Here is a 23,995-nt window from a genome sequence, read left to right on the forward strand (position 1 = left end):
TTGGCAAAGTCAAAAAAGGTACTATCAGTGCTTTCAAGCAGCAATAGCCTGATCATAAATTCTCAGTTTGGTTTCCTCCAGGACTATATGACCTCAGAATAGCCTTTTTCCAAACATGGACAAAATAACTAAATTTCAAAATTGAGGTGAGATTGGCTACCCTTGATATCAGGGCAGTATTTGATTGAGAGTGGCCTGAAGGAGAACCAGTAAAGCTGAATTCTATGGAATCGAGGGAAAAACTTTCCACCAGCTGGAGTCATATTTCCACAAAGAAAAATGGTTTTAATTGTTGGAGGCCAATCATTTCAACCCCGGGACATCAGTGCATGGGTTCCTTACAGGAGTGAAATTGAACCAACCATTCTCAGTTGCTTCGTCAATGATCTTCCATCCATCACAAGGTCATAAAGTCAGAAGTGAGGATGTTCAGTAAAAACTGCACAATATTCAGTTCCATTCACAACCCTCAGAAAACAAAGCAGTCCCAGTCTGCATACAGCAAGATATGAACAACATTCAGGCTTGGGCTGAAAGTGACAAATAACATTCATGCTCCACAAGTGCCAGCCAATGGTCTTTTCCAGCAAGTGAGGATCTAACCGTCTTCCTTTGACATTCAATGATATAACCATTGGTGAATCTCCAACATCAACATCCTGAGGGTCACCATTTACCAGAATTTAACTGAATCAGTCACATAGTGTGGCTCGAAAAAAAGTTAGCAGCTGGTATTCTACAGTGACTAATTCACCTTCTGACTCTACAAGTAACAAGGCACAAGTCAGCAATATGATGGAATACTGTCTACTTGCAGGGATGAGTGGCTGCCCCTGTTTTATGTCTGAGCTCAACCAATATGGCCTCATTTGATGCTTAATTTAGTACATCTTCCCTTCTCTCAACTTGTCATTGATTCGTTAACCAATATTGCCACACTCCCACCTTTTTTATCCACCTCCCGATCCTGCCTGAAAACTCTATACAGTAAGAGTTTTAACAACACCAGGTTAAAGTCCAACAGGTTTATTTGGTAGCAAACACCATTAGCTTTCGGAGCGCAGCTCCTTCGTCAGATGGAGTGGAAATGGTCATGAACATCCTCACTTCTGACTTTATGACCTTGTGATGGATGGAAGACCATTGACGAAGCAACTGAGAATGGTCACATTTCCACTCCATCTGACGAAGGAGCAGCGGTCTGAAAGCTAATGGTGTTTGCTACCAAATAAACCTGTTGGACTTTAACCTGGTGTTGTTAAAACTCTTACTGTGTTCACCCCAGTCCAACGCCGGCATCTCCACATCATGAAAACTCTATATCCAGGGATGCTCAGCTGCCAGTTTTGTCCTTCTTTAAGCCAAGTTCCCCTTACATCGATGATACCATGCTGTCATGTGCCTGCGTGCCTCGGCTCATTAGCTTTATTTACCAGACTCCTTGCATTTATATGTCTTCCTTTTAACACTGCCAAACTCCTGTGTTGTACACCTGTTTAACCCCTGCTGCTTCTGTCTTTCAGAATCACTCACAAATTCCCCATCTCCTTTTTCCTGCTCTGAATTTGCAGTCAGTATCCCATCCTCCACACCAATCTAGTTTAAATCATCTATTCCCCTCAACAAATCTATTAATGAATCACATGATCCATATTGTTGTTTACATATAAACACACATAGAAAATAGAAGCAGGAATAGGCAATTCGGTCCTTCGTACCTGCTCCACCATTCGTTATGATCATGGCTGATTATTGAATTCAATACCCTGATCCCGCCTCTCCCCTCCCATCCCATATTCCTTTAGCCCCACGAGCTACATCAAATTCCTTCTTGAAATCACACAATGTTTTGGCCTCAACTACTTTCTGAGGAAGTGAATTTCACAGATTCACCACTCTCTGGGTGAAGTAATTTCTCCTCACTTAAGTCCTAAAAGCTTTACCCTTTATCCTCAAACTATGACCCCTAGTTTTAGACTCCCCCACCATTGGAACATTCTTTCTGAATCTGCCCTGTCCAACCCTGTTAGAATTTTATAAGTTTCGATGAGATCCCCTCTCACTCTTCAAAACTCCAATGAATATAATCCTAATCAATTTAGTCTCTCCTCATATCACAGACCTGCCATCCCAGGAATCAGCCTGGGTGTACTCCGTCTATAGCAAGGACATCCTTCCTCAGATAAGGACACCAAAACTGCACACAATACTCCGGGTGTGGCCTCACCCACGTCCCATACAATTGCAGTAAAACATCCCTATTCCTGTATGAAGGCCAACATACCATTTGCCTTCTTTCCTGCACGGTGTACCTGCATGCTTACTTTCAGCGACTGATGTACGAGGCCATCAAGGTCTCACTGAGTATCCAACTCTTTCAATTTACACCCATTCAAATAATAATCTGCCTTCCTATTTTTGCTACCAGAGTGGATAACCTTATATTTATCCACATTATACTGCACCTGTTTTGATTAGATTTGATTTATCATTGTCACATGTATTAACATACAGTGAAAAATATTGTTTCTTGCATGCCAAACAGACAAAACATACCTTTCATAGAGAAGGAAACGTGAGAGTGCAGAATGTAATGTTACAGTCATAGCTAGGGTGTAGCGAAAGATCAACTTAATGCAAGGTAAGCCCATTCAAAAGTCTGATGGCAGCAAGGAAGAAGCTGTTCTTGAATCGGTTGGTATGTGACCTCAGACTTTTGTATCATTTTCCCGATGGAAAAAGGTGGAAGAGAGAATGTCCGGGGTGCATGGGGTTCTTAATTATGCTGGCTGCTTTGCTGAGGCAGCAGGAAGTGTAGACAGAGTCAATGGATGGGAGGTTGGTTTGCGTGATGGATTGGGCTACATTCACGACTTTTTGTAGTTCCTTGCAGTCTTGGGCAGAGCAAGAGCCATACCAAGCTGTGATACAACCAGAATGATATCTATGGTGCATCTGTAAAAGTTTGTGAGAGTCGTGGCTGACATGCCAAATTTCCTTAGTCTTCTGAGAAATTAGAGGCATTGGTGGGCTTTCTTAACTGTAGTGTCGGCATAGGGGGACCAGGACAGGTTGTTGGTGATCTGGACACCTAAGAACTTGAAGCTCTCGACCCTTTCTACTTTGTCCCCATTGATGTAGACAGGGGCATGTTCTCCTTTACGCTTCCTGAAGTCAATGACAATCTCCTTCATTTTGTTGACATTGAGGGAGAGATTATTGTTGCCGCACCAGTTCACCAGATTCTCTATTTCATTCCTGTACTCTGTCTCATCATTGTTTGAGATCTGACCCACTACGGTGGTGTCATCAGCAAACTTGAAAATTGAATTGGAGGGGAATTGGCCACACAGTCATAGGTGTATAAGGAGTATAGTAGGGGCTGAGAACACAGCCTTGTGGGGCACCGGTGTTGAGGATGATCATGGAGGAGGTGTTGTTGCCTATCCTTACTGATTGTGGTCTGTGAGTTAGGAAGTTCAGGATCCAATCGCAGAGAGAGGTGCCAAGGCACAGGCCACAGAGTTTGGAGATGAGTTTCATGGAAATAATAGTGTTGAATGCCGAGCTATAGTAAATAAATCGGAGTCTGACATAGGTTATGAATATGCCCACTCTCTCAGCCTGTCCAAATCACGCTGAAGCATCTCAGCGTCCTATGGAGTCAGTTCACGGCTTTACGTTTACAGGAGGCTCAATGTCAGAGGTCAGGCAAATCCAGGTCTTGAATGTTGCAAATGAAACTGACCTGAACGCCTCACCCCCAAACTGAAAAAATCTCTTCGTTCTTTGCTCGCTGCAAAGGGAGGAAAGGGAGGTGACCCCTGTATTGCTGAGTGTGCGGCTTGCTTGTAACATTGGAAATGACTTCTTTGCAACTTGCTGACTGAGACAGCAAATCTGAGAAAGTTGAGAGCAAAGAAAGACAAACTTCAAAGGGTGCTTCCCCCTTGTGACTCCCTCCTTCAATTGAAGTTAAGACTGATGTGGCAGGTAATTTCCTCTTTGAATTGAAACAAAAATCGTGCACATGTTGCTAATTCCACACTAAAAATGCACCGGGAGGGGTTGAGAGGCATACTCCAGCCACCAGAGTTAACCGAGGTGTTATAGAGTTACCATTCAGACAGACTTAGTCCACGCTAATTTCAAACTGTGCTCCGGCACAGCAGCCGGGTTGGAGTCAGGATGTGGAGATGCCGGCGTTGGACTGGGGTAAACACAGTAAGAAGTCTCACAACACCAGGTTAAAGTCCAACAGGTTTATTTGGTAGCAAATACCATAAGCTTTCGGAGCGCTGCTCCTTCGTCAGATGGAGTGGAAATGTGCTCTCAAACCGTGCACAGAGACACAACATCAAGTTACAGAATACTGATTAGAATGCGAATCCCTAAAGCCAGCCAGGTCTTAAAGGTACAGACAATGTGGGTGGAGGGAGCATTAAACACAGGTTAAAGAGATGTGTATTGTCTCCAGACAGAATAGCGAGTGAGATTCTGCAAGCCCAGGAGGCAAGCTGTGGGTGTTACTGATAATGTGACATAAATCCAACATCCCGGTCAGGAGGACAGGGCTGTGTTCAAGGAGAGCTGAGTGATTCCAAATAAACCTGTTGGGCTTTAACCTGGTGTGAGACTTCTTACTGTGCCCATTCCAGTCCAACGGTGACTTCTCACTAAAGAGAGCGCACACAGGCGAAGCAGTCTTAGCCCATGTGTGTACCTGCTTATAGCACTGCGGGCTGTTTGTTAAGGACTTCTCCCTGCACAGTGTTGCTGTGTGCCTTGTTCAATGCTACTTCTCCAGAGAGAGAGTGTTGGGGGGGAGGGGAGGGGGCTTTACTTTAACTCTCCCATCCACACGTCATCTGGACTCAGAACCAGAGGGTATTAATACAAAGGGCGGCACGGCACATCCGCACAACGCAACATTCCGGCGGAGTGTTCAAACACTCAGCTGACTTGCTTTAGCAGAGGTGTTCATTCCAAACTTTCTGCTGTTGTCTGAGCTGCTGCACGGGGAAGGGAAGGGGGCAGTTTCAGAGAGATGCTGCCACTGAACCTGAGTATGAACTGCAGCTCAGAGGCTGCGGTTCGGGGTGCGTGCGGCGAGGAGGGGGTTTTCTACCAGCCGGGCACGGCTAGACATTTCACCCTCAGCCCCACGGGCCACCTGATGACGGCCGTGTGCCTGGGGGTCATCGGCCTCCTGGGCTTCACCAACAATTTCCTGGTGCTGCTCCTCTTCTGCCGGTACAAGACACTGCGCTCGCCCGTCAACCTGCTGCTGGCCAACATCTCACTCAGCGACCTGCTCGTCTGCACCCTGGGCACCCCGTTCAGCTTCGCCGCCAGCACCCAGGGCCACTGGCTGATCGGGGACATGGGCTGTGTCTGGTACGGATTCGCCAACGCTTTCTTTGGTGAGATTGACTGCAATAATCATTCAGCCTTCCCATGTCAGCATAGTAACTTTCAAAAGGGGTGTAGACTAGAAAAGGGGGGAGGGGGTGGGCAGAGAAATCTTGCATCCATTTTTGCTGTTGAATGTAGTAATTTTGAAGTCTTACTAAATATTAAGGAACCTGCAGTTAACATGTAAACTTGGAGCTCAAGAGTTTATGAGCTGGGGACTGAGCTATAGATGCATCAGGGACAGGGTGGGGGTGGAATGGGATTACGTGGATTATTTGTACCAGGAGGCAGTCACACCTTTCAGGATAAGGTCTTCTGATTTGGTTAGTAGTTAGGGACAAAGGAGTGTGACTGTGAGTGAGGTGGGTGGACTCTGAAGGCAGGATCCTCAGCCTTTTCAATTGTCACAGTAAGTAGTCTCACAACACCAGGTTAAAGTCCAACAGGTTTATCTGGTAGCACAAGCTTTTGGAGTGTCGCTCCTTCTTCAGGAGAGTCTCCTCCACTCACCTGATGAAGGAGCAGCATTCCGAAAGCTCGTGCTAGCAGATAAACCTGTTGGACTTGAACCTGGTGTTGTGAGACTACTTACTGTGTCCACCCCAGTCCAACACCAGCAACTTCACATCATGGTTATCACCGAATTTTCAATTGTCCAACAGTTTTGAGACTTTTTTCAGTTTATCTGTTAGTTAATGATGCTATTAGCCCAATAGAGAGGGATGACCTAACTTCAGGAAACCAGGTTGTGGGAACGGTTGGGGTAGAGATGTGAAATGGTAAAGGCAAGAAGTCACTTGTGAGAGTTGTGTACAGGCCCCCTAACAGTAACCAGTGTTGCGTGAGGCAACAAAGAAGAAATAATTGGAGCTTGTCAGAAAGGCAGAGCAGTAAGCATGGGAAATTTCAATCTACACACAGACTGGAAAAGTCAGATGGGCAAAAGCACCCGAGATGAAGAGTTCATTGAATGTTTTTGGGATAATTTCTGAGATTATCCTGTTCTGGAGCCAACCAGGGAGCAGGCTTTACTGGACCTGGTATTGTGCAACAAGATGGGAGTAATTAATGTTCTCATAGTGAAGTTACCCCAGGTAGCAGCAACAATAGTGTGATTGAATTTTGCATTCAGTTTGAGGGAGAGGAATGGGTTTGAGACTATGGCTGGAATTCCCCAGCCATTCATGCCCCACTGCCACTGCAAGTGAGAACAGAGAATTTGGTGCTCAGCCAAATCTCTGTTCACTGCAGTGGGAGGGGAGAATCCTGGCTGCGAGCGAGGTTGGAGAATCCAGCTCTCTGTTTTTAACTTTAAATAAGGGCAATTATGATGCTGTGAAAGGTGAGTTGGCTAAAGAGAATTGGCAAATTAGGTTAAGAGTTAAGTCAATAGCAAACATTTAAGGGGATATTTCAGAATGCACAAAATAGATAGATTCCAAGGGGCAAGAAAAAATCCAAGGGACGGACAAACAATCCGTGGTTAACTATTATCGAACTTAAGGAAAAAGCATAAACTTGCAAAGACAGGTCAGAAGATTGGACAAAATATAAGGAAGAGCAAATGATGACCAAAAGATTAATAAGGAGGGAGAAATTAGAGTTCAAGAGAAAGTTAGTCAGAAATATAAAACTCAGTAAGAGCTTTCATAAGTATTTAAAAACAAAAAGAGTTAATGAAGTGAGCTTTGGTCTCATAGAATGTGAGTCTGGAGAATTGATAATGGAATGGCAGATGAATTGAACTGGCATTTTGCAATAGTCATACAAATAGCATTCCAGAAGCAGCTATAAACCAGGAAATGGGAGGAAAATTACAGTCACCAGAGAAGTGGTAAATAGTTGAAGCTGTGGGCTGACAAGTGTCCAAATCCTAATGAATATCATTTTAAGATTTTAAAAATAGTCTCTAGTGAGATAGTTGATGTATTTGCTTTTATTTTCCAAAACTCCCTAGATTCAGGGATGATGTGGAGATGCCAGCTTTGGACTGGGGTAAGCACAGTAAGAAGTCTCACAACACTAGGTTAAAGTCCAACAGGTTTATTTGGTAGTCTCACTCACCTGATGGAGGGGCAGTGCTCCAAAAGCTCGTGCTACCAAAATTAACCTGCTAGATTCAGGGAAGGTAACAAAACGGATGAACCAAGAGCACACCTAGAAATAAATAAGTACAATCTGATAGCCATTATGGAGACATGGAGGCAGGTGGACATGGATTGGGAGCTGAATACTGCCATGGGTCACTGTCTGTGTGGAGTCTGCACATTCTCCCCATGTCTGCATGGGTTTCCTCCAGGTGCTCCGGTTTCCTCCCACAGTCCCAAAGACATGCTGGTTCAGTGCATTGGCCATGCTAAATTCTCCCTCAGTGTAGCCGAACAGGCGACGGAGTTTGGTGACTAGGGATTTTCACAGTAATTTAATTGCAGTGTGAATGTAAGTCTTTTTGTGACTAAAAAATTCGCTTTAACTTTTAGGTCTCATTAGATTGGAAGATAGCAAATGTAACTATTATTTAGAAAGGGAGGGAGACAGGGAGCAAGAAACTACAGGTCAGTCAGCCTGTGCTGTGGACATAGGGGAACTAACTGGTGGATGTAGATTTCCAGAAGGCATTTGATAAAGTGCCAGGTCAAATGATTTGCATAAAACAGAAGTTTGTGGTGGAGGGGGTAATCCATTGGCATGGATTAAAGTTTGGCTGGTTAACAGGAAACACATAATAGACATAAATGGGTATTTTTCAGGTTCATAGAAATCATAGAAACCCTACAGTGCAGAAGGAGGCCATTCGGCCCATCGAGTCTGCACCGACCACAATCCCACCCAGGCCCTACCCCCACAGGTTGGCAAGATGTAATGAGCAGTGTGCCACAGAGACCTCAACTGTTAACAATTTATAGAAATGACTTAGATAAAAGAATAGAAGGGATGGTTGCCAAATTTGCTTATGACACAAAGATGGATAGGAAATTAGTTTGTGAAGGAGACATGAGGAGACTCCGAAAAGCTGTAGGTAGGTTCAGTAAATGGGTAAAAATCTGGCAAAATGGAATATAATGTGGGGAACTGTGAAACTGTCATTTTTTTCACGAAGAATAAAAAAAGCATATTATCTAAATGGTGAGAGACTGTGGAGCTCTGGGGTGCAGAAATAACCTGGTGTTCGAATGTATGAATAAAAAAAGGCTATTATGGAGGTACAGCAATTAAATAGGAAAGCTAATAGAACATAACCATTTATTGCAAAGAGAAATGAATACAGAAGTAGGGCGGTTATGCTTCAGTTGTATGGGGCATTAGTGAGGCCACATTTGGGATACTGTATAGTTTTGGCCTCCTTATTTAAGAAAGGATGCAAATGCATTGGGAGCAGTTCAGAGAACTCTTACCAGATTAATACCTGGAATAGGTGGGTTGTTCCATGAGACATGTTGGACAGCCTAAGCATATATCGACTAGAATTTAGAAGAGTAAGAGGTAACTTTACTGGAGCATATAAGATCCTGAGGGATCTTGGCAAGGTGGATGTGTAGAGGATGTTTCCTCTTGTATGAGAATCTGGAGCTAGGGGTAACTCTTGAAAAATAAGGTGTTGTCAATTTAAAACAGAGACAAGGGAATTTTTCTCAGAGGTTTGTAAGTCTTTGGAACTCTTCCTGAAAAGGTGATGGAAGCAGAGTGTCTGAATATTTTTAAAGCAGAGGTAGATAGTTTGTTGGTGAGCAAGGTGGTGATAGGTTATCGGGTGGATGAAGATTTGGAGTTACACATGACCCTTGTTCATATGTTTGTATTTTCGTATGTTCCTATATCCTGGCAGATGTCCAAAAACTTGTTGAAGTCGGGGAAGTACTTCCGTAGTGTATGTAGTTGCCATTGCAATACAGAAAAGGTGGCAGCTAATTTGTATAGGGCATGTCACATAAATAAGCGAGCTTAATGACTGATTCGCAAACCCACTTGTTCTCTTTCAAAGAATGCCATGGGAACTTTTTACATCCACTTAAGATATCAGCCGGTGTCCCCCTCTAACATTCCATCAGAGTCAGCACCTTGGACGGTGCTTTCAGTGCTGTTCTGCAGTGTCACCCTAGATCCCGTTATAATGCGTGCTTGTGTTGTCAAAACGTTTCAAAGCACTTTCAGAACACCACAGATGTTTTCAGTGAGATAAATTACCTACAATATAATGCTGAAATCCAGGGTACAAATCGTTGCACAATTTGGATTTCCTGAAATGAATCCCTGCCACACTCCGCTCCAAAGTATTACCAGTCGACCACAAAGAGGATTGAGAACTATCAGTGTGTCAGGCGAAAATGAGTTCTCAAATACTCAGGACTGACTTTATTTTCAATATTTCAGAAATTCTCGCAATAAACATGTATATGTAAATTCTCGCAATAAACAATAAACATATATGCCCTTCGTTAGTAGAACATAATTCTCACTCTAGTGTTCACTTCAATAAATCTAGTGGATGGCGCGAAACTGAAATTAAATGTTAGGCGTGGTAAAGGTAAATAGAGTTAGATTTTTTAAGGTACAGACTAAAGTTTCCTCGGTGGAAAGGAGCTTTGGAAACAAGACTCATTCTTTTTTATGTATTTATCACTTTTGTTAAATAATAACATTGTCACAGCAGGTGATGAACGTAAAGACTCCGAACTTATTGAAACCTACAATTCGCAGCCATTACACTATTGGGGCCCAATTAAACTGTTGTGTTCCTCACACTCCAATAGCGAACTCATGCCACAATTTGCTAAGATTCTTTTAAAATGAAGTAACTACAATTAGAACTGGGGGCTGCATGGCCAGTGACGAATAATCGTCAAGGACACCGGGAGCTAACACAGAATGGAAGAACAGGTCTGGTTTCCCTGCAGTGATGATGTGGAGGTCTGATTTCCCTGCAGTGTGGCATCTCTTGACCGGCCCCATTAGCTCTGAGTGATATGGTGAAGGCGAGAAGACATCTAGCACCTTAATGATCAATGGAATACCTTTAACCTAAGAGATTAAAGAATTAAGAATGAGACAGCGGAAGGACTTGACAGGGAGGGCGAATTAGATTCAAAACAGGCGCAGAAAGAAATAGAAACGAAACCAAGATTGGGTTTAAAAGGAGAGGAAAGAAAGACAATTACAAAAAAGTTTTTAAAATCTCCTAAAGTAATTCATAATCTGAAGGAATGAGGGAGCCCATTTGTAATTGTTAATTTTCTAGACAAGATAAGTTTATTAATTGACAGTCTTCAACAATGATCGCACTGATAACTGCTCAATTGAGCTTTCTATGGGGATAGTTGATGTGCAAATACAGCAACTGTACAGAAATCACTGCGAGCTGCTACTTTCCATAAAGTTTGAAGATGATTCTGTGATGGCCGTTGGCAGTTCTGCGAGCGAGCGATGCTTGGTGCCAAATAGCAGTCGGAGTCGGGATTAGGAACAGCATGGGTCAGTTCAGTTCAGAGACTCTTAATTTCTTTCCAGTAAAATCTGGTCAAATTTAACAAAGGAAAGATTAGGAGCACAGTACTCCGATCTGAGGGTGGAGTGGGTGGCAATGCCCAGCGACGACATGTCTAATTAGATTGCTGAACCTGTACTGAACCAGTATAAATATATTAGTGTTCAGGGCCCTGAGGTTGTATGTATGAGGTTGTCTACTCGAACTGTGTGTGAGATCCCGCATTCATTATCAGTTGTACTCCATGCTCGGCGCAAAAGCTCAATAAATATTAATAAAACCAAAACACAGCCGGGGAGATCGGAATGTCTGACTACCATAACATTTATTCTATTCATTGAGGTGTAAGACTGAGAGGAAATGAATCGAATAAATCAGTAAAATGTCACTCCGGGAAGCTGTTGAGTGCTTACCCGGAGAAGCTAGTTCTGGCCATTGGTTTTAACCGGGGCGGAGTTATGATAATTGGCTGTTGAACTTTTTCAACCCGGGGTTTTCCATACCAGCGAATCATGGAATGAGTGACTCGCAGATTCCTGTCAAGTAGCACCCTTCGGGAGAAGCTCGTCCATCTGCAAGGTGGCAATTTGTACGACAGCTTCAATGCAGCATGGTGGCACAGTGGTTAGCACTGCTGCCTCACAGCACCTGGGTTCAATTCCTGGCTTCGGTCATGGTCTGCGCAGAGTCTGCACGTTCTCCCCGTGTCTGTGTGGGTTTCCTCCGGGTCCTCAGATTTCCTCCCACTGTCCAAAGATATTTGATTTATTATTGTCACATGTATTAACATAGTGAAAGTATTGTTTCTTGTGCGCTATACAGACAAAACATACCGTTCATAGAGAAGGAAACGAGAGAGTGCAGAATGTATTGTTAGACATAGCTAAGGTACAGAGAAAGATCAACTTGATGAAAGGTAAGTTCAATCAAAAGTGACAGCAGCAGGGAAGAAGCTATTCTTGAGTCAGTTAGGTGAATTGGCCATGCTAAATTCTCCCTCAGTGTGCCCGAATAGGCACCGGAGTATGGTGACTAGGGGATTTTCACAATAACTTCATTGCAGTGTTACTGTAAGCCTACTTGTGACACTAATAAATCAACTTTAAATTGCTGCTGTGAACAAAGTTTCCAGTCACCGCAGATTTGACTTTTGTTCTTTGCCTCTCAAATTGGGTTTATTAGGAACCTGCACAAAATGCCAACCGACTGTTCAACAGTTCATAGTGAAATGTCAAAACATTTTGCTTCAGAATAATTTAAGCACAGACAGTATTAACTGTCAAAAGCCAAATACTGCAGATGCTGTTCATTTGTTTGCTGTTCAGTGCGAACTTGCTGAAGGTGCTGAACTTGCATTACACTCGGCACTCTGTTACCTACTGACATTCATCACTATAAAACTATGATGTGTGTGATAAATAGAAGTGCTTTTTCTTTAAGTACACACGTTCTTGACAAACAACAGATCAAAGTTAGTATTGTGCATTCGAGCTTAAGGTTTTCACTCAAAACGGGGATTTTGGTGTTGGCTCATGGTGTTGTGTAATGGGGATAGGGTGGTGGGGGTGCGGTGGGGCAGGGTGGGTCTGGGTAAGATGCTGAGTTGGTGCAGACTCAATGGACCAAATAGCCTCCTTCTTCCCTGTAGGGTTTCTATGCCTCGATAAATATTTCCCCCCACACTCCAGCCAGCCTCAAGTGATTACCACTGCTGCCTCACATCGCCAGGGACCCAGATTCGATTGCGGCCTTGGATGACTGTCTGAGTGGAGTTTGTAAGTTCTCCCTGTGTCTGCGTGGGTTTTCCCTGGGCGCTCTGGTTTCCTCCCAGAAGTCTAAAAATGTACAGGTGGATTGCCCATGCTAAATTGTCCCTTATTGTCCCAAGATGCTAGGTTAGGGGAATTAGTGGAGTAAATACATGGGGTTATGGGGATAGGGCCTAGGTAAGATGGCCTGTCAGAGAGTTGGCGCAGACATGATGGGCCAAATGGCCTCTTTCTGCACTGTAGAGATTCTATGATTGTACGTCCCGGACCTCAATCTACACCTAAACCTCTCCAGCATCCTGCCCATTTGACTTCTCTGTTCTAAATTAATAATTAATCAATGCTTGACCATTTCCTTGCCGACCTACCTACTCCACATCACCGAGGTGCCCCAATCTCAATATATTCAGCATCAAGGTGCACACACACATCAGAAACATGGCGACCAATTGCATCCAAACCGCTTTCTCCTCAAGTAGACTCTCTGAGGAGATTCTCGCCCGAGTAACTGCCACAGTTTGCAAATCCTGAGCTCAGGCCGATTGACAAAAGATGAGGTGTCATTCACGCAAACTTTGGACACAAACTTTGCTTTCTTCACTCATGTTTTGCGGTATGATGAGAGCCATTTTGGCTCCAAAATGGCAACTACACCTGGTCACTGACCTTCATTGAAAACTGCACCTGATGACATTTTGTTGAGTTGGTGAACCTCAGTGAGGGCAGTGTATCAGAGGTCTGTGCTTCAGTAAGGATACCCTTACTGAAATGTGCCACTTGTTACATCCACAACTGCAAACTCAAAGCAAGGGTAGCATGGGTAGTGCTGTAAAGGTGACCATGAACCTATCAAACTTGAGCAGGTGATATTTGCAACATTTCACAAATTTTCCGTCCAGTGTAGTATTTAACTTGCGGTCTACAAGGGTGGCCAGAAGTGGAGTTAATGAGTTCAAAAGGAAATTGGATGGGCACTTAAGGTACATCAAGTTGCAGGACCTTGGGGTTAAAACAGGGGAATGGATTGACTGGCTTGTTCTACAGGGAGCTGCATTAACTTGGTAGGCTGAAAGGCCTCTTTCTTTGCCATTATGGCTTTAAAGGAGCTCGCTGAGACCCCAAGAGCAGAATGGACTTCATTGCTGCTTGCCAGAGAGAATTAGACAGTGTGAACATGCATGAGGTTTGTTGGCTTTTCCCTGTGCAGGATGTAATTGACTGCTCACATCACTTTGTGGGCATCAGTTGTCAACTGTGAGGTGAACCACAACCAAAAGGTTGCCCAAGTGCAGAAAATCAATGCAGGTCACTGTCTGATATCCTGGCAGCAGTCATGTTGCCTTCATTCTGTGGCAGTTCACTATTTCAGCTGCATTCGAACCGCCATAACAAACCAAAGAGTGGTTTTCAATTACAAGGGGGCTCAGGTTCAAGGTGAGAGGGGGAAAGTTTAAGGGAGATGTGCAGGGGAAGCTTTTCACGCAGCGAGTGGTGGATGTGTCAAACATGCTGCCAGAAGATGTGGTGGAAGCAGGCACATTAGCAACATTTAAGAGACATTTGGATGAGTACATGAATAGGGAGGGAATAGACTGAGTAATGATAGAAGGTTTTTTTTTAGTTAGGGCATCATGATCAGCACAGGCTTGGAGGGCCGAAGGGCCTGTTCCTGTGCTGTATTTACCTTTGTTCTTTGCCCAGGGCGACAAGGACTATCCGCATGGCTCATGACTCTAGTATGCAACCCATGCATACAGGGGCTGAATGTATATAATGAAAGCCATGTTGTCACATTAAATGTGATAGAGCAGATCATTAGCATGCTGAATCAATAGTTCCACAGCCTCGATCTCTATGGGGAAGCCCTGCAGTACTCAGCAGAATGCATGTCAAAATTCACCGTGGCCTGCTGTCTGCTGCAGACCTTCGCCATCATGATGATGAGCTCTTGCCATGAGCTATACAACAAAAAGCTGAGAAGCTGGAGGAGGAGAAAGGAGAGGAAGAGGTAACTAATACAGCTCCTCTCTGGTTGGGCTGTCCTTGACTAACTCCTCTGTGTGCACCCGATACAGTAAATACAACCCTAATTCCACAATCACAAATGTTCTCACACCTTATCTTCACTCTGTAACTAACCATCACCATGTCCACCTGGGCACAAAGTGACACAAAGTGTCAGCCTGCAAGTCCATTTGAACACTGGTATCCGCAGTAAGTTGGCATGGGTGGCAGGCAGCTGAATTTGCATGACTTCGGTCTGACCTTGCATCCAGGGAGTGTGCGGCTTCTGGATGGGTTCTGCAATGGAAGTCGAGGCATCAGCCATCACAATCTGCAATATGGTTGGATCCACAAGCGTCCTAACAGAGTTTGGCTACTCCTTCCATGTTGGAAAGGATGGGTTCCCTGTCTGCACAAAGTTCATTGCTAAGTTAGTACTGGACTTCTCTGTGCTCCTTGACCTTGGATGCAGACTTTCTGACAAGTCTGCCAATGCACTAATTCATTGTGTATGACCATTGGTCTTCCCTAGGATGTCCATTGAAGTGCTGAGCTAAATACTCCTCAGTAAGCCACCTTGAGCATTGGGTAAAAATATGCAACCACGCCTATCCCCTGTGGTTATTTCCTGTGGTCTTTGGTTGTGCACCATCTTGTCCTGCCAGAATGAAAGAAGTGGGTCAATGAGTATGGTATATCTACTTGGTTGATGTGGCTGTTATGGTCAAATAACTGGCAGATTGTTGAACTTGGTTCTGTTGTGGGCGTGAAGCTTGCAGCAGTTCTGAGGGTGGAGGGTGAGGTAAAGCTATGAATGTTAACTGGCTCCTGATTCCTAGAGATCATTGGTGGTGCTTGTGGGACATGTGGTGCTTTGAGCAGCATGTAAGATGAGGTGTGGGGCTTTGAGCAGTGTTTAAGATGAGGTGCAGTGCTTTGAGCAGTGTTTAAGATGTGATGTTGTGCTTTGAGCAGTGTTTAATTTGAGGTACGGTGCTCTGAACAGTGTTTAAGATGAGTTGTTTGCTTTGAGCAGTGTTCAAGATGAGGTTTTGTGCTTTGAGCAGTGTTGAACATGAGATGCGGCACTTTGAGCAGTGTTTAAGATGAGTTGTTGTGCTTTGAACAGTGTTTAAGATGAGATGCGGTGCTTTGAGCAGTGTTTAAAATGAGGCGTGTGCTTTGAGCAATGTTTAAGATGAGGTGCAGTGTTTTGATCAGTGTTTAAGATGAGGTGTGGGTCTTTGAGCAGTGTTTAATTTAAGGTGCGGTGCTTTGAGCAGTGTTTAAGATGAGGTGTGGTACTTTGATCAGTGTTTAAGATGAGGTGTGGGGCTTTGAGCAGTGTTTAATTTCAGGTGTGATGCTTTAAACTTTGCTTAAGATGAGGTGTGGGGCTTTGAGCAGTGTTTAAAATGAGGTGTGATGCGTTGATCAGTGTTTAAGATGAGGTGCGGTGCTTTGAACAGTGTTTAAGATGAGATGTTGTGCTTTGAGCAGTGTTTAAAATGAGGCGTGTGATTTGATCAGTGTTTAAGATGAGGTGCGGCGCTTTGAGCAGTGTCTAATTTGAGGTGTGATGCTTTGAGCATCGTTTAAGATGAATTGTTTGCTTTGAGCAGTATTCAAGATGAGGTTTTGTTCTTTGAGCAGTGTTTAAGATGAGGTGTGGTGCTTTGAGCAGTGTTGAAGATGGGTTGCAATGCTTTGAGCAGTGTTTAAAATGAGGCGTCTGCTTTGAGCATTGTTTAAAATGAGGCGTGTGCTTTGAGCAATGTTTAAGATGAGGTGTGGTGCTTTGAGCAGTGTTTAAAATGAGGTGCGATGCTTTGAGCAGTGTTTAATTTGAGGTGTGGTGCTTTGAGCAGTGTTTAAAATGAGCTCTGAGGCTTTGAGGAGTTTTTATGATGAGGTGCAGTGCTTTGAACCATGTTTAAAATGAGGCGTGTGATTTGAGCAGTGTTTAAGATGAGATACGGCGCTTTGAGCAGTGTCTAATTTGAGGTGTGATGCTTTGAGCATCGTTTAATCTGAGTTGTTTGCTTTGAGCAGTGTTCAAGATGAGGTTTTGTTCTTTGAGCAGTGTTTAAGATGAGGTGTGGTGCTTTGAACAGTGTTTTAGATGAGGTGCAGTGTTTAAGATGAGGTGTTTTGCTTTGAGCGGTGTTTAAGATGAAGTGTGCTGCTTTGGGCAGCATTTAAGTTGGGCTGACAAGTGGCAAGTAACATTTGCGCCACCAAATGCCAGGCAATGACCATCACCAATAAGAGATACTCTGACCACTGCCCCTTGACATTTTGGTAGGAATAACAGCAAAATGGACTATTATTTAGATGGTAAAAAATTGCACCATGCTGCTGTGCAGAGGGACCTGGGTGTCCTTGTGCAGGAATCTCAAGGAGTTGGTTTGCAAGTGCAGCAGGTAATTAAGAAGGCAAATGGAATTTTGTCCTTCATTGCTAGAGGGATGGAGTTTAAAAACAGCGAGGTTATGTTCCTCGGGTGGATGTCGTTGTTACTAGGCGGCATAACTATAAGGTTCATGGTGGGAGATATAGGAGGGATGTCCGAGGTAGGTTCTTTACTCAGCTGTGATAGTGGAGTCGGACACTTTAGGAACTTTCAAGCGGTTATTGGATAGGTACATAGAGCACACCAGAATGATAGGGAGTGGGATAGCTTGATCTTGATTTCGGACAAAACTCAGCTCAACATCGAGGGCGGAAGGGCCTGTACTGTGCTGTACTGTTCTATGTTCTATGTTGCAGCTGTATAAGGTGCTGGTGAGGCCACGCTACAGTTTTGGTCTCTTTACTTGAGAAAGGATATACTGGTACTGGAAGGGGTGCAGAGGAGATTCACTAGGTTGATTCCGGCGTTGAGAGGGTTGGCTGATGAGGAGAGACTGAGCAGACTGGGGTTGTACTCATTGGAATTCAGAAGAATGAGGGGAGATCTTATAGAAACATATAAGATTATGAAGGGAATAGATAAGATAGAAGCAGGGAAGTTGTTTCCACTCGTGGGTGAAACTAGAACGAAGGGGCATAGCCTCAAAATAAGGGGAAGCAGATTTAGGACTGAGCTGAGGAGGAACTTCTTCACACAAAGGGTTGTGAACCTGTGGAATTCCCTGCCCAGTGAAGCAGTTGAGGCTACCTCATTGAATGTTTTTAAGGCAAGGATAGATACATTTTTGAACAGTAAAGTAATTAAGGGTTATGGTGAACGGGCGGGTAAGTGGAGCTGAGTTCACGAAAAGATCAGCCATGATCTTATTGAATGGCGGAGCAGGCTCGAGGGGCCAGATGGCCTACTCCTGCTCCTAGTTTTTATGTTCTTATGTTGACATCCAATGTTGTAACCGTCACTGAAAGCCCCACTGTCAACATCCTTTGAGTTACCATTGACCAGAAACTCAACTGGACTCACCATATGAAGACAATGGTTACAAGAGCAGGTCAGAGGCTAGGAATACTGCGGCGAGTAACTCACCTTCTGACTCCCCAGAGCCCATCCACCATCTACAAGGCACAAGCCAGGAGTGTGATGAAATATTCCTCACTTGCCTGGATGAGTGCAGCTCCAACAACACTCAAGAAGCTTGACACCATCCAGGACAAAGCAGCCCACTTGATTGGCACCACATCTACAAACATTCAATCCCTCCACCACCGACATTCAGTAGCAGCAGTGTGTACTATCTATAAGATGCACTGCAGCAATTCACCAAAGATCCTTAGACAGCACCTTCCAAACCCATGACGACTTCCATCCAAAAAGACACAGCTGCAGGTAAATGGGAACACCACCACCACTTGCAAGTTCCCCTCCAAGCCACTCACCATCCTGACTTGGAAATATATCTCCGTTCCCTCGCAGTCGCTGAGTCAAAATCCTAGAATTCCTGCCTAATGGCATTGTGGGTCCACCCACAACACATGGACTGCAGCAATTCAAGAAGGCAGCTCACCACCACCTTGTCAAGGGTGTTGCTGTGCCTGCCGCAGAGTCTGTTTTAACCTTTATACGGTGGACAAAGAATTGCGAATAGACCTCATGTTAATGCAACAATATTTATTTACACACAATTATTAATCACCCACCCAATCAACAATAAGTTATATAGAATATCAAAGTTCAATTCCAATACTAGACCTTGACTTAACTTTTGCGTGCCTGGCGAGTACCCCGGCAGATATTGGCCTTTATCTCTGTGCTGGTCTCTGTAGTCCTCTGTGTAGTCTGGTCCTTTGGTCTAGTCTGATACTCTGGCTTTGGTCTTCCTTCCTTTTTGGGTGGGGTGGCTTTCCTCGTGCTGGTCATTGCTGGTGGTGGTCACTACTGTTGTCATTTGTTGGGGAAGAGAGTGAGAGCGATTCTTCTGTTGCACAGCACCCTTTATACCTCGTTGGTTTTCGCGCCCTTTTGGCCATTGCCAATCAATCGATCAGGACTTGATCACCCTAATTGATAGGGTCCAATCCTTTTTTCCTTTTCATCTTTTGGGTCTGCTGTATTACTTTGGTGAAGGTTTAGTGAAGGGTGTAGCCAATTCTATCTGAATCTAGTTCAACTCCTCCGGTCGGGGCTTTAGGTTTGTGTCATATTTCTCATAGTACTCCCCTCGGGTCTGTCGGAGCTCGTCAGTGGCATTTAAATCTACCCTCTCCCTCTTGTGAATGTCTATTAGTTGAATGAGTCCCACTCTGGCTGGTATGTCTGGTTTGATGCAGAATGTAGTGTGTCGTGCCATACTGATATTGTTTCAGGGAGGTGGTGAGACAGTATTTCCCTGCTCCTTTGTAAGCCACCCGAGTTATGTCTGTGTCTAGGCTACAAGCTTCTACTGAGCAATTTAGGCTAGTGTTTGTTCTGAAGCCACATAGTGCATGTTCATTTAAGTAAACTGGGACCGGGCATGCGATTATTTCATCAGTTTGCTGATATCTGTCCAAAGTCGTGCCCACGAGTCTTCCTTCTTTCTTCACTGCGTACAGTAAAGTGCCGTCGTACCCTATCCAGATATCCTCATGGATAGTCCCTATATTTTCCACTTCAAAGACCTTCAGTCCGACCTGATCGTCAGTGATTATGGGGGAGCCGTAATATCATTCCCAGGGCTTTCCCTGGAGTCCCTTTGCAGTCGTCATTGAACCAGACTTTGGTCAACTGTCGCACCTGGCAGCCAGATAACTTGGGGTGTTTCTTACCCGTAAATAGGTGTTCCATCTGTTCATCACTAATCCAAGATGGAACCTGTCCACTGCTTACCTGCTCTAGGTTTTCCCTTAGCTGCTCTATCATCCACTGTCCATATGCACTGCACAAAGTCTGGTTCTGTTGTCGGTTATCATCCTCCAATATTTCCCTAAGAATTTGATTGATTGTTTTGGTGTGTCATTCTAATACAGTGACCATGTGGCTGCTGGCTGTCTTCCCAGTCAGTTCCCCTTCAGCAGCTTGCTGATTGTCCTCATTAATTGAATTTAGTGTCTGTTTAACCTGTTGGGTCAGGATCCTCTGTTTATTGCCCAGGTTGGCTAAATCAAGGGCGTTGATGGTTGATACCCCTGCCCGTATGCTGTGGCCATGTCATTAACTAATACTCTCCTGGATCTTTCCTGTCTTTCATCCATTCCTATCTTTCGTCCGAACAGTCTGCGAGTCAGGTGGATGTATGATCTCTTAAGTTGGGGAGAGGACCACTCTGGCAGTTGGGTCCCAGCTATATCCACCATCACAGGTACTAATTCGTGGTGGATGTTGCCTTACAGCGTTTTCCCTGTGTGCTTTAGTTCTGTGGTCCAGGGGTAGCTTCAGGACAAATAGAGTGGGATGGTTTTGGGGTTGGCTTCTGCCCATTTCTTATTTGATACAAGTCAAAATACTTCTGAGTGTCCCGGGGCATCGCTGCCCAAGCTCTAACTTTTTTTCTGGGCTGTTAGCCAGGCATCCAATGACGAGGCACCCATTTGAAAATCTCTACCATTCCCCTGCTACGGTGACACTCAGATCATAGAAATCATAGAAACCCTACAGTGCAGAAGGAGGCCATTCGGCCCATCGAGTCTGCACCGACCACAATCCCACCCAGGCCCTACCCCCACATATTTACCCGCTAATCCCTCTAACCTACACATCCCAGAAATCTAAAGGGCAATTTTTAACCTGGCCAATCAACCTAACCCGCACATCTTTGTAACATTCAGCTGAACTGCCATTTGGTTTTTTGTATATCAGCCGCTGGTTGTTACACCCAAACATTATACTCTTATCGGAATGCACCCAAAACACACCACCCTCACATTCCCCCACGTCAGGTGGGGCAAACCAGAAATAGTTGGGATACAGAAAGTTCATCTTGCTTGGGGTGTCCTGCGCGCTTATCCTGATGATGAGTCCAATGAGGTCGATCCTAAGTTGCATCATTTCTCATCGTCCGTCGTTGTCCTGAGGAGATCAATGTAATTTCTGCTGTTATTGTGTCTAATATTTGATCTATATACATGTATTACTGCCCATGCCCCCCCTCCCCCCCCCGGTTTTTTTTTTAACACTATCGACAATGGTGTGGTCAGGAGGACCCGGGTATATCGATTGTCGCTTGCGTTTGTTGTTGTCTTTTTTTTCCAATTGGGAACCACTGCCGAGCAAATTTTTGTTCAGATCAATAAACATACGAGTCATGGAGTGGTCGGAAAAGAGCTTGTTGAAACTGGCCAGCAAAATCAAGGCAGCCTGTTTTGTTTTAGCAGCAGTCACCATTGGCCCTAGGGATTCAAATAGCATTGGAGTTGGTCTGTCACGACCTGAAGAGGTTGGCATCGGTACGTCCTGCAGGACATGGGTTAGATAAGGTGTCCGTTCCATGTGTGTCTTGGGGTTCGAAGGCAGAACGAATTTAAAATTTAGCACAAGTGCCTCTATGAATTTAAAATGTAGCACAGTTGCCTTAACGATTTTAAAATTTAGTACAGTCATCTCGATGATTTTAAAAGTTAGCACAGTCGCCTCGATGATTTTCAAATTTAGTATTGTTGCCTTGAAGTTCTGTCTTAATTGAAGAAAGTTGGCTGAAGAGCATGGTGTCGACTGTGTAGGTAACCCGGTTAATTGTATTAGCATTATACGGACGACATGGGAATGATTTGGTTTTATTTAACTGTGGACATTTTAATGTCGGTCGGTCACAGTGGACCTGCAGGTTGAGGGATTCTGAGTGGGTGTTTCCATCAGAGATTCTTGTACCTTGCATTGGTCTGCATTGTCGGCTGAATTTCATCATTTGGAGCACCTTAGATTTCATCATTCAGCATTTCCGTTAACAAATTCCCCAACAGAGTATGCCTTGAAGAGTATAGGGGATGTAGGAGTAGAGTTAAGAGAGAAATCAGGAGGGCAAAAAGGGGACACGAGATTGTTTTGGCAGGTAAGGCAAAGGAGAATCCAAAGTGTTTCTACAAATAGGCCAAAAGAGTAACAAGGGAGAGCGAAGGGCCTCTTAAGGGTCAACAAGGTCATCTATGTGTAGATCCACAAGAGATGGATGAGATCCGAAATGAATATTTCTCATCGGTATTTACTGTTGAGAAAGGCATGGATGTTATAGAACTTGGAGAAATAAATAGTGATGTCTTGAGGAGTGTTACAGAGAAAGAGGTGCTGGAAGTCTTAAGGCGCATCAAGGTAGATAAATCCCGGGACCTGATGAAGTGTATCCCAGGACATTGTGGGAGGCTAGGGAGGAAATTGCGGGTTCCCTAGCAGAGATATTTGAATCATCGTTACTCACAGATGAGGTGCCTGAAAGTTGGAGGGTGGCAAATGTTGTGCCTTTGTTTAAAAAGGGAAAAGCCTGGGAACTGCAGGCCGGTGAGCCTCACATCTGTGGTGGGTAAGTTGTTGGAAGGTATTTTGAGAAGCAGGATCTACAGGCATGTAGAGACGCAAGAACTGATTAGGGACAGTCAGCATGGCTTTGTGAGTGGAAAATCATGTCTCACAAATTTGATTGAGTTTTTTGAAGGAGTAACCAAGAAGGTAGATGAGGGCAGTGCTGTTGATGTTGTCTACATGGACTTTAGCAAGGCCTTTGACAAGGTACCGCATGGTAGGTTGTTGCATAAGGTTAAATCTCATGGGATCCAGGATGAGGTAGCGAAGTGGATACAAAATTGGCTTTATGCAGAAGCCAGAGGGTGGTTGTAGAGGGTTGTTATTCAAACTGGAGACCTGTGACCAGCAGTGTGCCTCAGGGATCGGTGCTGGGTCCACTGTTATTTGTCGTTTATATTAATGATTTGGATGAGGATATAGGAGGCATGGTTAGTAAGTTTGCAGATGACACCAAGATTGATGGCATAGTGGACAGTGAAGAAGGTTATCTCCAATTGCAACAGGATCTTGATCAATTGGGCCAGTGAGCTGATGAATGGCAAATGGAGCTTAATTTAGATAAATGCGAGGTGATGCATGTTTGGTGATCCAGGGGTACAGGTTCATAGCTCCTTGAAAGTGGAGTCACAGGCGGTCAGAATGGTGAAGAAGGCATTCAGCGTGCTTGGTTTCATTGGTCAGAACATTGAATACAGGAGTTGGGATGTCTTGTTGAAGTTATACAACACATTGGTAAGGCCACACTTGGAATACTGTGTTCAGTTCTGGCCACCCTATTATAGAAAGAATAATATTAAACTAGAAAGAGTGCAGAAGAGATTTACTAGGATGCTACCGGACTTGATGGTTTGAGTTATGAGGAGAGGCTGGATAGACTGGGACTTTTTTCTCTGGAGCGTAGAAGGCTGAGGAGTGATCTTATAGAAGTCTATAAAATAATGAGGGGCATAGATCAACTGGATAGTCAATATCTTTTCTCAATTGTAGAGGAGTCTAAAACTGGAGGGTATAGGCTTAAGGTAAGAGAGGAGAGGTATAAAAGTGTCCAGAGGGGCAATTATTTCACGCAGAGGGTGGTGAATGTCTGGAACAAGCTGCCAGAGGTAGTAGCAGAGGCGGGTACAATCTTGTCTTTTAAAAAGCGTTTAGGCAGTAATATGGGTATAGAGGGATATGGGCAATTGGGACTAGCTTAGGGGTTCAAAAAAAAAGGGTGGCATGGACAAGTTGGGCTGAAAGGCCTGTTTCCATGCTGTAAACCTCTATGACTCTAACAGAGACTCATCCTCTGAATCATTTGTCTCATGGGGCTCCATCATTACATCCTCACCTGGCTTCTATACCTGTGTCTGTTCATTGGATTGCACTGTTGGGTCTGTGTTTGGTTCAGGGTTCGAGGGTCCTTTATCCTCATCTCCCATTCTA

The 23,995-nt window shown here is 44.3% G+C and overlaps 1 protein-coding gene across 1 annotated transcript in view; it reads left to right on the forward strand.

Annotated features, from left to right (window-relative positions):
* Nucleotides 1-5,116: 5,116 nt before the first annotated feature.
* LOC144491355 (pinopsin-like) overlaps nucleotides 5,117-23,995 on the forward strand; it is a 125,554-nt gene continuing 106,675 nt past the window's right edge. The window contains exon 1 of the mRNA XM_078209052.1: nucleotides 5,117-5,423. Coding sequence (XP_078065178.1) covers nucleotides 5,177-5,423 — 247 coding nt within the window. The 5' untranslated portion in view covers nucleotides 5,117-5,176. The remainder of the gene's footprint in view (nucleotides 5,424-23,995) is intronic.

Source organism: Mustelus asterias, chromosome 3 (genome assembly GCF_964213995.1).
Source record: "Mustelus asterias chromosome 3, sMusAst1.hap1.1, whole genome shotgun sequence".
Classification (NCBI taxonomy): domain Eukaryota; kingdom Metazoa; phylum Chordata; class Chondrichthyes; order Carcharhiniformes; family Triakidae; genus Mustelus; species Mustelus asterias.